This window comes from Octodon degus, unplaced genomic scaffold (assembly GCF_000260255.1).
Source record: "Octodon degus isolate 3935 unplaced genomic scaffold, OctDeg1.0 scaffold00015, whole genome shotgun sequence".
NCBI classification, from domain to species: domain Eukaryota; kingdom Metazoa; phylum Chordata; class Mammalia; order Rodentia; family Octodontidae; genus Octodon; species Octodon degus.
The window spans coordinates 11,934,530-11,947,971 of record NW_004524591.1 but is presented as its reverse complement, the minus strand read 5'-3'; the positions used below and the strand labels follow the sequence as shown (position 1 = coordinate 11,947,971).

General features: G+C 43.6%; 1 protein-coding gene across 1 annotated transcript in view; it reads left to right on the top strand.

Annotated features, from left to right (window-relative positions):
* The window catches only part of Rapgef5 (Rap guanine nucleotide exchange factor 5), a 234,306-nt gene that overhangs the window by 205,023 nt on the left and 15,841 nt on the right, over positions 1–13,442 (top strand). The window contains exons 19-23 of the mRNA XM_004626459.2: positions 36–158; positions 1,697–1,875; positions 6,068–6,158; positions 11,138–11,188; positions 11,955–12,042. Coding sequence (XP_004626516.2) covers positions 36–158; positions 1,697–1,875; positions 6,068–6,158; positions 11,138–11,188; positions 11,955–12,042 — 532 coding nt within the window. The remainder of the gene's footprint in view (positions 1–35; positions 159–1,696; positions 1,876–6,067; positions 6,159–11,137; positions 11,189–11,954; positions 12,043–13,442) is intronic.

Sequence of the window (13,442 nt, the reverse complement as noted above, 5' to 3'; positions counted from 1 at the left end):
ACTTAGAAAGGATCTTTTTGCTCCTGTCCACTTAGAACCCTTTTGCTGAAAATGAGGAATCACAGCAAAGGTCGATGAGGATTTTGGGAATGAACACTTGGGATCTTGCTCTGGAATTAATGAATTTTGATTGGAGCCTCTTTAATTCAATTCATGAGGTAAGTAGGGAATGAAAAGCTTAAAAGCACTAATGCTATTTTAACCACACATTCTTCAAGGTAATTATTTGTGTGGTCAGGCAGTTATGCTAGGGTTAGCGTGGCCCAAGAGATATTTGGGGACTTGAAATATATTGGAAGTCTGACCCCTTCCTAGGGAAATCAGAGTGTCTGATCCTACTGTATTAGATTCCTAGCGCTTGTATAATGCTGCTTATTATATAAATTAGTGTGGGCCTGCTGGATTTTTATAGATTTATATGGGCCTGTGACATATATATACGTGATGCTCAGAGATTAAAGAACAAATTTACCTTTGATATTCATATTTCTGGTTTTTATGATGTTTATAATAGTTACATCAGAATCATTTATATGTATGTGTGTACACATACGCATATTTATCCATTGACTTAACATTTCATAAATTTAAGCTGTGCTATGAGACTCAAAATATTTTTTTGGTAAATTCTGGTTATTTTCAAATTTTTCTGTTCACCAACTTCTTCCTCGAAGACAGATCACACATTTTGAACAATAGATTCAGGGGGAAATGCTAACAATGAGTAAATTTGGCTGGCAGAAAGTCTCCTAGGAGTCAGAGGCCAAAAAATGTTACAGCCTCGTGAATGAATATGTTGCATTTATTCTGCCATTGGTGGATAGAGTTGTGGTCTGGCCTGTATTGGTAAATTATTGGACCCAGCCCTTCATCTTATGTTCCTTTCTGTTTCACTTCTCCTATATCTTCTCTTGGTGATTTTCAAGGGGCGATTAACCAGGCCCCATTACCAACACCACCTGGAAGCTTGCTATACTCAACAGATTTTCCTAGCCATGCATGGTGGTGGGATCCCATGTGGATCCCCAGTTATCAGGAGGGTAACATTCTACAAGTTCAACACACGCCTGCACACCACAGTGGGCCTGTGTGTGAAAACAAAGGACCACAATGAGAAAAAAGAGCAAGCGTAAGGGAGGGGGAAAGAAGGGAAGGGGAGGAGAAGGGAAGGGGAAGAAAGGATTGTTTTTCAGGCTCCCCTGCAGACCTACTGATCAGAAAGGAGGGCTGGGTCCAGCCTGCTGCGCTCTAACAGTCCTCCGGGTTTTTCTCCTTCACACTAAAATTTGGTGACTGTTGGGTCTGATGAGCACTTTAACAAATACTAGTAATGCTAGAGCTCAGTCTCACGTGGGTTTTCCACAAAAAATGGATTTGGAAGTCTGTTTGGCCTTGATTTAAGCTTTTGGATATTTTACATTTTCCTGGAAAGTTGTTCTTACATTCTGAAAAAAAAAAAAAAAAAAAGAATTTTTTAACATGAGTATTCTAGGTGAACATTATAGAATAAGGCATCTTTAAAACTGAAGAATAATCTTTTTGAGTTTAGTATACTATTGTTTGCTATGTTTCCTGTTAGCATGTTAATGATATGGGAATGGCTTCCTGAGGCAGCTCTTACAAATGGCCTGAATTTTGTGTCAGCTTGACCTGATGCACTAAAAATAAACCCTGGAATGAATACATTTTCTTTCAGCAAGAGCTGATCTACTTCACCTTCAGCAGACAGGGAAGCGGGGAGCACACCGTAAACCTCAGCCTCCTGCTCCAGAGATGCAATCAAGTCCAGCTGTGGGTGGCCACGGAGATCCTGCTTTGCAGCCAGCTGGGCAAGCGAGTGCAGCTGGTGAAAAAGTTCATCAAAATCGCAGCCCAGTAAGTTTCTGGCAGTGACTAGTGCTCATGCTCACGTCTCCTTGAGAAAGTACATTAGTGTCATTCTACTGCCCTCCTCCATGGTAAGAAGGATTGGAAAACCGAAGTGTGGGGGCTGGCGAAATAGCTCAGCAGACTAAGCACCTGCTTAGGCAAGCGCACGGACGGGATTTGATCCCTGGCACCACACCCCGCACCAGTCCCACCTCTAGGTGCACTGAGCCGGCCTTCAAGACCAGGTGTGGTGGCGCATGCCTGTAACCCCAGCACTGTAGAGGCTGAAAACAGGAGGATCACTAGGAGCCTGAGCTGTGTAGTGAGACTCTACCAAATATACACATCCTCCTGTATATTTTAAATCCTCTCTAGATTACTTATACTATCTACACTGTATAAATGCTATGGAAATAGTTGGGCACTGGGTTGGTTATAGTGTAATAACAAGAAAAGAATCTATATGATCAGTACTGACACAATCTCATAGGTCTCCAGGGATTGCCCTCCATGGACTATATTTCATATATAGTGCAAGAGCTGCGATTGTCTGGATCCACTGATGGGAAACAAGAAAACATGGAAAGCTGACTGTAGATGACAGTGTAGCACATTCAGGACATACGTACTGATGGTTCATTATATGTGCACCATTTGTATATGTACATGTCTGTATAAGGAATTATGAGGAAACCAGCCGAGTCCACACCCGCCTGGGCCTGGGTTGGAGCAGCGTGTAGTCTGAGAGATTACTTGGCAGCTCAGCCTGCTGCTGAGAAGAGAATGGTGAGGGAGACCTCCTGTGAGCTGTCATTCTACTGAGGGCTTTAGAGGAGGGAAAGCTCCTCCCAGGGGTCAAGGAGCCTGATGATAAAACTGCCCTTTGAAGATCTGAATTGTGGGTGGGATTTGACAGCCAAGAGGTCAAGAGAGCACTCTGTCCATGGAGGGCGATCTGGAGAGAGGCAGAGCCTGTGGCCCGGTGAGACAGCCTCCTCCTCCATCTGGCAGGCATGGAGGAGTATTTGCAGGGAGTCTCTGGGAGACTGGTGTCCAAAGGAAGATGCAACCAAGCCGTACAGGATCTTGAATTTCATCTGAATGCAGGAAGAAAGAATCCTTTGAAAGTCGGTCAACAAGAGACTGATACAATGGGGGCTGCCCCTCAGCAAGGCTGACTGGAAAGTAGCCCAGGACTGCATGGCAGGCAGAGACCCCAGGAATGGGGTATCACATTGGCTGAGGCAAGAGCTTCTGGGGTCAGGGTCCTCTGTGACTGGCGTGGAAGGAGAGAGAACAAATAGACCTAAATTTTAGACTGCATTTTGTTGGGGAAAAATTTTTTTTTTTTTAATTCAGCCGGTGGATTCTAAAATGGGCAGTGAATTCTGAAGGTGAGGCTGTTTTGGGTGAAAACTTCCATATAAATGCCAGTTACATGAGAAAATAGACATTAATGTTCCAAGGAGTAATGTTCCAAGGACACTGCCCAGCTCCATTCCTGCTGTAAGACTATCTCTGTCCTCAGGGAAATAAAATATATTCACACATCTTTTCCATATAGCTCCATGCTTTTGAATTATTTATGGTACTGGTCTCTATCCTAGCCCACAGAATAGGATGCTAACAGAAACATAAAGTTAAATTCCTGATAATCACACTAGCAGGAATAACCAAGGGAAAACAGTAATTTCCACAATCATGAAGTGTTTTCCCTGCCTAAGGCATCCAATTTGCATATTCATACTTCCCCTCCTTGCCATCCCCATCCCCCACCTTCTGTGGATTGGGTGGGTTTTATTTCCTTACAAGAGACAAAGGAGGGTGTGCTGGACTGGCATGTTTAGTGTCAGACAGTTGTTCTTATCATGGAATGAATGATCCATGGAAACAGAAGATTCTGACTGGAATGATATCTAATATTTACATTATCAGTTTATCTCCTATAGATATTGTATATATTCTTTGAAAAAAGATTCAGGTGTGTGTGTGTATGTGTGTGTGTGTTTGGGTGGGTTTTAATATATGACTAACAAGAAAAGGCTTATGGATTAGGAAAATTGTTTTTGAGCAGCTAAAAGAAAAAAGATGGGAATTGTATTTAAAAATGTTATATAGAGAAATGACTCTGAATAAAAAATGAAATATTTTTACCATTAAAAATACACTCTCTCCACCAAAGTTTTTGGGTTCAACTTGAGCGAATGCTATGTGACAGACTTTTCTGTACTCAGCAGTCAGATATAGACAGAATATAAAAAATGAAATAGGCACACTGGAGCCGTGAGCAGCCCACTGTGAAGAGGGGGGTGGCATAGCTGATGGGGCCTCCATCAGAAAGGTACCCAGGAGTTAGACCACCAGCTGGGCTGCTTTGGGAGGGGGAGAGAATATTCTTACTGAGAAGAGCCTTAACAGAAGAGTTCATATTTCAAATGATCAAACAAGAAATGAACTAATTCATACCTGTTTTGGCTGCTGTGAGCTTTCGAGTCATGTAATAAGACAGAAAAGCTAGAACAAACCAAGCAAAGGGCAGAGGGGGTGGGATAGAGTCACAGTACAGAACTGAAGCCTTACACAGCAGCAGTTCTTAAAAACAGGTGGTCTTCGAAGTCTAAGGCCAGGGTTTTCCTGCTTCCGTTTATTCATGGAACATCCCTAGCATGATCCATGCAGAAGAAAGTTGGCAGGAAAGAAGGTGAAAGGCTCAACTAGACTGGGCCCCCAGGCTTCCTTAGGTTGGGCAGAGCCAAAGCTGGCAGCGCTCAGGAAAGACCATAATGGGGAGCCGCACAGTGTGGCCCCTGCAGGACTTGCATCACCCAGGGGTCTCTGGCAGTAGGTGTCGTGGCAGCAGTGACTTTCCAGCTCTGCTGTCCCTGGGCCTGAGCCTTCTTCCCTGTGTCGGAGCCCAGGCCCTAATGGGCAGGGTGCAGTCTATCAGGCAGACAGGACCTGCCAGCGTGCAGCTACTGTGTGTCCCTAGTTACTCTCCCAGCCCAAACCATTGCCCGGCTTCTGAACTAGACATTCTTTCTCCCTGCCTTCCCCGCAGGAAATGGTTATAGCTTTGACAGATGGAAGTTTGTGGTATAGAATGAAAACCTTTACAGTCTTCATAGCTTCTGTCCTGTTGTAACACAAGAGTACACTCAACCTGTCATTGTTCTGAGTTTTGTGTCTCACCACTCCAAACAGTGGCTGAGCCCAAGCCAAAGGAGGTGAAAAGCAAGAACGGTTTATTAAAAGAAAGTTCTTGGGGCCGGGGAGATGGCTCAGTAGGATAAGCACTTGACTGGCAAACGCAAGGATCTGAGTTCAATCCCCGGTTCCGCAAAATAAATAAATAAATAAATAAATAAATAAATAAATAAATAAATAAATAAATGAATGAATGAATGAATGAATGAATGAATGAATGAAAGTTCTTGAGAGGCTGAGGGGTCCAGAAAGTAGATTGCTGCTGAAGCTCTAGCAGCAAGTGAGCAAACTACGGAATATGTTGCCAGTGACATACTTTGGACCACTGATGATGATAATGAAGCCCAAGCCCTGTCAGCCAGCTGGCTTGGAAACTTGGTGTGAGCAGGGACTTGACTGATGTTACATAGAAGGACTAACCTTACAGAATGACTACACAGAAGTCACTGTGATCCTTCATGATCCTTTATTCTTCAAATGAGAAATCTAAGGCAGCCTCCGTATAGTATGTCCCATATTTTAAGTATAAGGGGGGTTTAGTGGGCATTTTGTTGGTGGTAGTGTGCCCAAGTGGAAGGGGAGGGGGAACCTGAACCATGGGGTGAGTAGGGCTTGTCTGTCAAAAATCATGACAGCGTACCAATGACAGCAACAGAACCACAGTGCTGTGCAACCAGGGCAAGGGGACATAGAGAAACGCAAATTCAAAGAGCATTCAGTAGGGACTGTAAGTGGATACAAAATAGCATTTAAAAGAGGAAGGATCTTACCTAATGTCAGGAGAGTGTCAGGAGCAGAGACCTTTTCCAGAGGCAAGGAGGGAATTATTCCTTTTGTATTAGAAACAGCGGAGGGGCTGCCACCCTCCACAGGCGTTGAAGGCTACCTCAGCCAGACTCTGTGGGCTGAAAGGGGCTTTTCAGCCTTATCTTGTGTGTTCACCCATTGAAAGAATGTTTGTTCCAAGTGTCTTCTGCTTTGCTTTATTCCACAGCTGTAAAGCCCAGAGAAACCTGAATTCTTTCTTTGCTATTGTGATGGGACTCAACACTGCTTCTGTCAGCCGACTGTCTCAGACCTGGGAGGTGAGCCCAGGGGATTCCCAGGGAGGCGGCAGCCCAGAAACATGACAAGGAAAGTGAATTTAAAATGAATTTGCTTCAGTGGTTGAAACGAGATAAATACTAACCTAAACTGGAAGCAGGAAAGTCATGTCTTAAGGTGGTAGGGTGCATCCCATCAGATGGCCTTTACAGTGGTTCTCTTAATGCAAATTAAAAGATCACAGAAATTTCATCCTAACTCCAGAAATAATGGCTGTCATCAAGAAGTCAAATAGTAACAGATGCTGGTGAGGCTGGGCTTGGAGAAAACCCTTCTGTGTTATTGGTAGGAACATGGACTAATTCAAGTGCTGTGAAAATCAGTATGGAAATTCCTCAAAGAAAAAGACAAAAATAGGAACTCCATTTATTCCCTACTTCAGTATCTTTCCAAAAGACTTAGAGTCATCATATTACAGCGGCGCATGCTTAGCCATGTTACAGCAGCACAACTCATAGTGAAATTGTGGAAACAGCCTCTGTGGCCCTCAAGAGGGCTGGGGAGATGGCTTGGTAGTCTAAGTGCCTGCCGAGCGTAAGGATCTGGGTTCAGTCTGCTACACCACATGCCTCGCCAAGCCGGCCACCGAAACCAGGTGTGATGGTGCAGGCCTGTAATCCCAACACTGGGGAGGCTGACACAGGAGGATTGCTAAGAGTCTGAGCTACATAGTGAGATTCTGTGCCAAATAAATAAATAAAAGGTTTCTTTTTTTAAAGAGGTGAATGGGGGGCCTGGGAAATAGCTCAGTAGAATAAGCGCTTGCCTGGCAAGTTCAGAGGCCTGAGTTCAATCCCCAGTTCCACAAAAAAAAGAGGTGAGGGGGTGGGGGCTGTGGAGATGGTTCAGTGGAATAAGCGCTTCCCTGGCAAGTGCAAGCACTTGAGTTCAATCCCCAGTTCCACCAAAAATAATAATAATAATAAAATAAAAATTAAAAAAGAGGTGAATGGATAGGAAAAATACAATACTACACACAATAGGGTGCTGTTTTGTCATGAAGGATAACACTGAGTCATTTGTAGGAAAACGGATGTGCCTTGAGACCATAATATTAAGTAAATCAAAACCCACAACCTTAAATACCACACAGTTTCTCTCACATGAGAAACCCCAAATACTGTAAGGATCAAATCATAAGAAAAGTAATAGAAAGGAAGGTAGGTCTTTCCCAAATGGGAAGAGGACCAAGGGATGACGGGTGGGGAGGGTGGAAGAGGAGGAAGGGATTGAAAAATGAACTAAGATGTGTTACCTGCATGTGCCAGCTCCCCACAGGAGAGCACTCATTAGGTCCTACAGTCATGCACTAATAAAAAAATACACCAAAAATAAAATTGCTGTCTAATATATGCACACTGTGGAATGCTCGCCCGCTAGAATTAGCCTCCACTTCTGGGTCCCTGGTGCTGTGCTGGCCTGTGTGAGGGCGGGCAGAGGTGAGTCGGAAGTGGGCTTGCCGCAGTGTCTAGTGAATGTAAGCGCCAGGGCCTCTCTCCTCCAGGACGCCGGCTCTGTGTTCATGATGCATGTGCTGTGCAGTCTGCGAAAGCAATCTTGCATTCTTTTTCTTAAAGAAGACCCACAAAGTGTAATAAAGTTCAGGCCTCACGAAGCGAAGTTCAGGCTTTGCTTCCTTCTGTCTGGGCTGTAAGATGAAGGAGCCCACCTGGGTTCAGAGGCACAGACTTGCAGGTCACGAGGTGGGAAGAACTGACCTTGGGGCTTGTCCGCTTGCCCAGTCTCTTCCATGCCCCTGCCCCTGCCCCTTGTTCTGGGTATTTGTTTCCTCCGTCTCCTTTTCTCTCTGACTGGCTGCCCCCCTCTATGCACCATTGTCTCCCTCATCTTTCCCTTTCTTCAGCTCTCCTGGAGGGCGAGAGCCTGTGAGCAGCTCACTAGTCTCCTGGGCTTCTCTCCAGCATCCTCCTCCACTCTGTTCTGCTCACCCACTGAGCCTTTCTCTCAGACACCCTGGCCCAACTCCCACAAGAGACAAGCTGATGGGCCAAGCTCTGTCTCCTACCAAGTCTCAGCAGAGATCCTCTGGGCAGGCCGTAGGTCCACTCTTAGGGCAGGCTGCTCCCAGTGGAAGGCATTGGGGTGACCCAGGGTCAGGGCCAGTGCACCTGAAAGGGCTCAAAAGAAAAGCAATGAACAAACATAATGTCAAATAAAATAATCCAGAAATAAAGAAGTTTATATGACAAATTTCCTGTTATATAGACTGAGATTAGGCAAAAAAAAAAAAGAAAGAGGAAGAAAAAGGAAAGAAGGAAACAAAGAAAATAAGAAAAAAGAGAAAGAAGAAGGAAAGAAGGAAAGAAGGAAGGAAGAAGAGAAGAAAGAAAGACTAATTTATGTGCTTTAAGAAAAGCAATGCTTTCCTGCTCAATCCCACATGACCCTGTGCTCATCTTAAAATGAAAGGAGATGAGTGACGGATTCCACAGATGATCAGAGCAGGAGGGGAACAGATGGTAGCAAGGGACTGTGAGGAGCAGAATTACAGTTAAATCTCAAAAGAAATACTGGGAGCAAATTGAATTCAGCTCAGATAGCGTGTGTTTAGTCAGGTACTGACCCTCTGTCATGTGCAGGGCGCTGCACTACCCCCATGGCCGAAAGGAACAGAGTGCATAGCAGGAAGGCACTTCTGAACCAAGTCCCCCCGGGTAAGGGAGAAGACGGGAAAGTTCATTCTGCCGCAGGGAGCTGAGAAGGCACTCATAAGCCCCAGGTGGGGCGTTGGAGAAGGAGCTAGCAATGGCTGAGCAGGGAGCGGCAGTCTAACACAGAGATGCCCGCGGGACCTTTGGGTCTTTGGATCTGGTGACTAACTAAGGAAAATGATCACACTTCCTGTGTAGTTAATGTAGGAAAAGAAGCAGATTTAAGGAGTTAGATCAGAGGCCAGCAACTTTTGAGTAAAATGCCACATAGTAACTGTTTTTAGGCAGTGCAAGCCATAATTCCTTTACTCAGCCACCATAGTGCAGGAATACCATGATTAATACATAAATGAATGGTGGCAGGGTTCCAGTAAAACTTTAGTTACAGAAGCAGGAAGTGGGCCAGATCTGGCTCTTGGCTAACTTCTGGAGTAGACCAAATTAACTGACAGACTGAGTTTCAACTGCCACTGTGTGGAATATCAAACAAAGATTAGCAGCTCGAAAGAAATAGTGAAGAGTTGGGTGTAGTGTTGCATGCCTGTAATCCTAGCGGTCAAGAGGCGAGGCAAGAGGCTTACCACAAGTTCAAGGGCAATCTGGACATTGTAGAAAGATCCTGTCTTTAAAAAAGAAAACGAAAGAAAAAAAGGCTGGGAAGATAGAATGCTGTAAGTGCCCGCCTGGCAAGAGTGCTACAACTGGAGTTTTTTTAATTTTGTTATCTTTTTATTTTATTTAGGATAGGGTCTACAGGGTCTCACTGCGAAGATCGGACTCACAGTGATCCTCCTGTTTACAGGCTCCCAAGTGCTGGGATTACAGGTGTACCTCATCATGCCCACTCTCATTCTCTGTCTCAGCGTGCCCCAGGAGTGGGGCCGGCATGGCAGGCCTGAGAATCATACTCCTGGCCCCTGCGTCTGCCTTAATCCACTGAGCTGTTTGGCTGGCCCAACAACTGGAGTTTGATCCCTGGTGCCGAATGCCATGCTGTAGAAACTGGGTGTGGTGGTGCACACCTGTAATCCCAGAGCTGGAGAGGCTAAAACAGGAAGATCACTCCAACTCCAAGTTGGATAGCAAGATCCTGTACTGAATGAATAAATAAATAAGTAGTTAAAAGAAAAAAGTTTCTTTAAAGAACAGAGTAGAAACAGTTGCAAAACTCTACATTCTGTATCTTTTCATTCATTCATGGGGATGGGACAGTGGTTTCCAACAGATTGAACTCCCTGTTTGCTGAAATAAAACAATCCAGGCGCAGAATTGCCAAATTGAAAAAAAAATTTCTGCACAAATAATTTAAAAGTCTAATGTAGTTAGCCTCATTATTTTATTCAATTTGGAAACAGAATCTCACAAACATCTTCTTAATATTTCTCACTGATAACTGTAATGTATTAAGTGTCAGCTGTGGGCTGCACACATTTCCTGAATTGCTGCCGTGTCTGTAGCTGAAGGAACGGAGACCCTAGAGCTTGGAGACTCATGCCAAACCCATAGAGCTGGAGAGGGGCAGAATCAAAATGCACACAGAGCCTTTCAGCCACGGAAGGCTGCTAAGTCAGTACAGAAGGCATCCACTTCTTCACCTGAGTTAAAGTCATGCTGGAACATTCCAAGTGTGTTTGGTTTTCTGTTGTTTCATTTGGCCCAAGTGAGCCGGGGAAATGGCTCAGTAGAGTAAGTGCTTGCCTGGCAAGCGCAAGGGCCTGAGTTCAATCCCCAGTTCTGAAAGAAAAAAAAAAAAAAAAAAAAACCAACCCCAAACACACAAAGCTTATTATTTGGCCCAAGTTGTAGGCTCCCATCCTCCATGTGACCTGTTGATGTAGTTGAGCTTCACAACTCAGGCATTAAATCATGTCCCTTCACTACTTAGCCCTTTGCTGTGAAACACAATTACATTGTTTATATAAAAACTGTCAGCTAGCATTATTATTTGGCATTCAACAAGACTGTGGAGAAGAGGGGCATACTCCTCAAAGGTAGGAGTATGCCACTAGAGTCCACATTTTTATTAAATAATCACCAGTGGGTGGAAAGCCTAACCAGCTAGCCTCCTGAATGATGTGGCTGTTAATGCTATTTTTAGCCCCATCCCTAAGGAATGTCCTATTAAGAGGGTGATGAAAACCATATAGTGAGAAGCAAGTGGGACAGAGTCAGAAGGTGGAGGTACTTATGCCCCGAAATGGCGCAAGTAAGCACAACTTAATGAAAAGTCCTCTCAGTGTATCTCAAAGTAACTCTCTTCTGTGAACTTTGTCTTTTGTGTTTTTTAGAAAATCCCTGGGAAGTTTAAGAAACTTTTCTCTGAACTCGAAAGCTTAACAGTAAGTAGCTGAACTAGAGCCCTTATTCTTCTAATTAGTCTTCTAGATTATAACGGTTGGTTCCTGCACTCTTTGTAGTCAGGTAGCTCCAACTAGTTTTGCTTGCATATGAAACATGTAGCCTTGCTTCTTAAGGAATGAGGTAAAATGATGGTAAATGCTCCTTCCTTGCCATCTACAAAGGGGACCAGCACGGTCCTTTCAGTGTCATTTTCAGGAGGCCGACTTTTACACATACTTCAAAGCCTACAAAATGAATCAGTACAAACTGAGTGTGTAATCAGTGTCCTGTGCATTATTTTTTCCTTGTTTTCACTTTGTTTTAGACTTAGGGACAAAGCGTACAGTTTCTTTTTAGAACAATACGACAGCTTTCTTGTTTTCTCTGCATAGCCTATGCATTAAGAGGGTAGTTTTCTCCGCATTGTACCTAACAAAAGACCAAGGTTATCTCGTGATCAAAATTATGCAGAGGAAACTGAGCTTAAAGAACCTATTTGAAGAAAATAATAGGGTAATCAAAGATGTCTCTCTTTTGCAGTCATTTCCCTTTATTGTAAACCAATAACTTGAGTTGCATTCATTGCCTAGATTTCCTGCCCTTATTTAGTGAGTTTATTCTCCTAGGAAACCTTTATCTACTTCGTTCATAGGAAGAACCTCTCTATATCTAAGCCGTGTTCAAATTGTATGGGAAAAATAGATTGAGAATTGTTTCTGTCCCACATTGATTTTCTTGCTCTTTGTAATCTGCTTGGTTTTGCAGGATCCTTCCTTAAATCACAAAGCCTACAGAGACACATTCAAAAAGATGAAGCCACCAAAAATCCCTTTCATGCCCTTACTGCTTAAAGGTAATGATTTTCTGTCTTTCATGCTATGTAATTCCATCATGCCGAAATTTATCATTCTAACTGTAGAAGACACAGAAGGAATCCTCAGTATATTGGATTGCAGTCATTTTGATCTTTGAATTTGTTTTACTTTTGATAGTTTTTGAAATGTTTATTTTTCAATACCTGCGATGCTTAATTGTGCCTGAGCAGATGTCAGACCATTTTACACTTGACTCATTAAGCTTGACTTGTATTTTATTTTACTTTTCTATTTGTACCAGGAATTGAACTCAAGGCCTTGTACTTTCCAGGCAGACGCTTATGCCACTGAGCTATATCCCCAGCCCTTTTATTCTGTTTTTAATTCCCGTGTTATTTTCTTTTGAGTCTGTGATATAGTTAGTTCACACAAGAAGAAGGCTAGCATTTAAAAAAAAAAAAAAATGGTGACATGGTATGCTCAGAGGCACAGTGTCCTGTCACATGTGAAATCCCTTTGGTCAACACAAGCAATATAACGCATGGAAATCACTGGTAGCGCACTTCCTCTTTCCAAGTGTGGGGTCCACTTGAGAAACTATTAGACGGCTCCAAGTTAGACCACTGAGTTTTCTTCTGTAGGTCACCAGAATTCTTCATGAAATCTGTCAGTTAAACTCTGTCCTCTCTCTTTCAAACCAAGGGCATTACTGAAAGAGAGCTCACTGGAATCCGGCCTGTTCTGCTAGCATTCTGTGTATATCTTAACGTGTGGGCTTTGTAGGGAAAGAGGACATGGGAATTTTTCCTGACTGTATTTTAATTCTTTCAAGGAATTTTGTAGGTATTCTTTTTTATCCAGCCTCTGTCCTCAGAGGTAGCCTCTGATGGGTCAGGCCTTCTTAATTGGACACTTAAAGTGATTCTGGAAACGGGTTGCCTGGAGTCGCATTGTGGAGTGGCCTGTCCATCCTCATCCCCTCCTCCGCCCAGCACACCTCTGCTGGCACGCAACACGATTGCCTCTCCTGCCGCTCCCGAGAACCACCAGAGACTGGAGACCTTGCGAGTTGCAGCTGTGCAGCCCTCCCTGTAGTTTTCATGTAACATGTAGCCAGAGTCCCTGTGTGACACAGATATAATATTAGGACAATTGAGGGTCGTACAGAATGCTTCACTCCAGCTGAAAAGATTCTATTAAGTATAAATGGGTGATAGAAGGAGAGATTGCAGTGCCAAAATAACAATGTAAAAGTTCATACGATTTTTTTTCCTTCACGGATTCGCTTTTAAGATAAATTTAGTCAGCTTCCTGCTTTTTATTTGCAAAATAAAATGACTTGAAACAGTAAACTCTTCTATAGTTCTGAGAAATAAGTGGACAGTGTTCCTTTAAATTAATTAGAGAGCAGAGCTTTCTGCGCTATGTTAATGCTTCT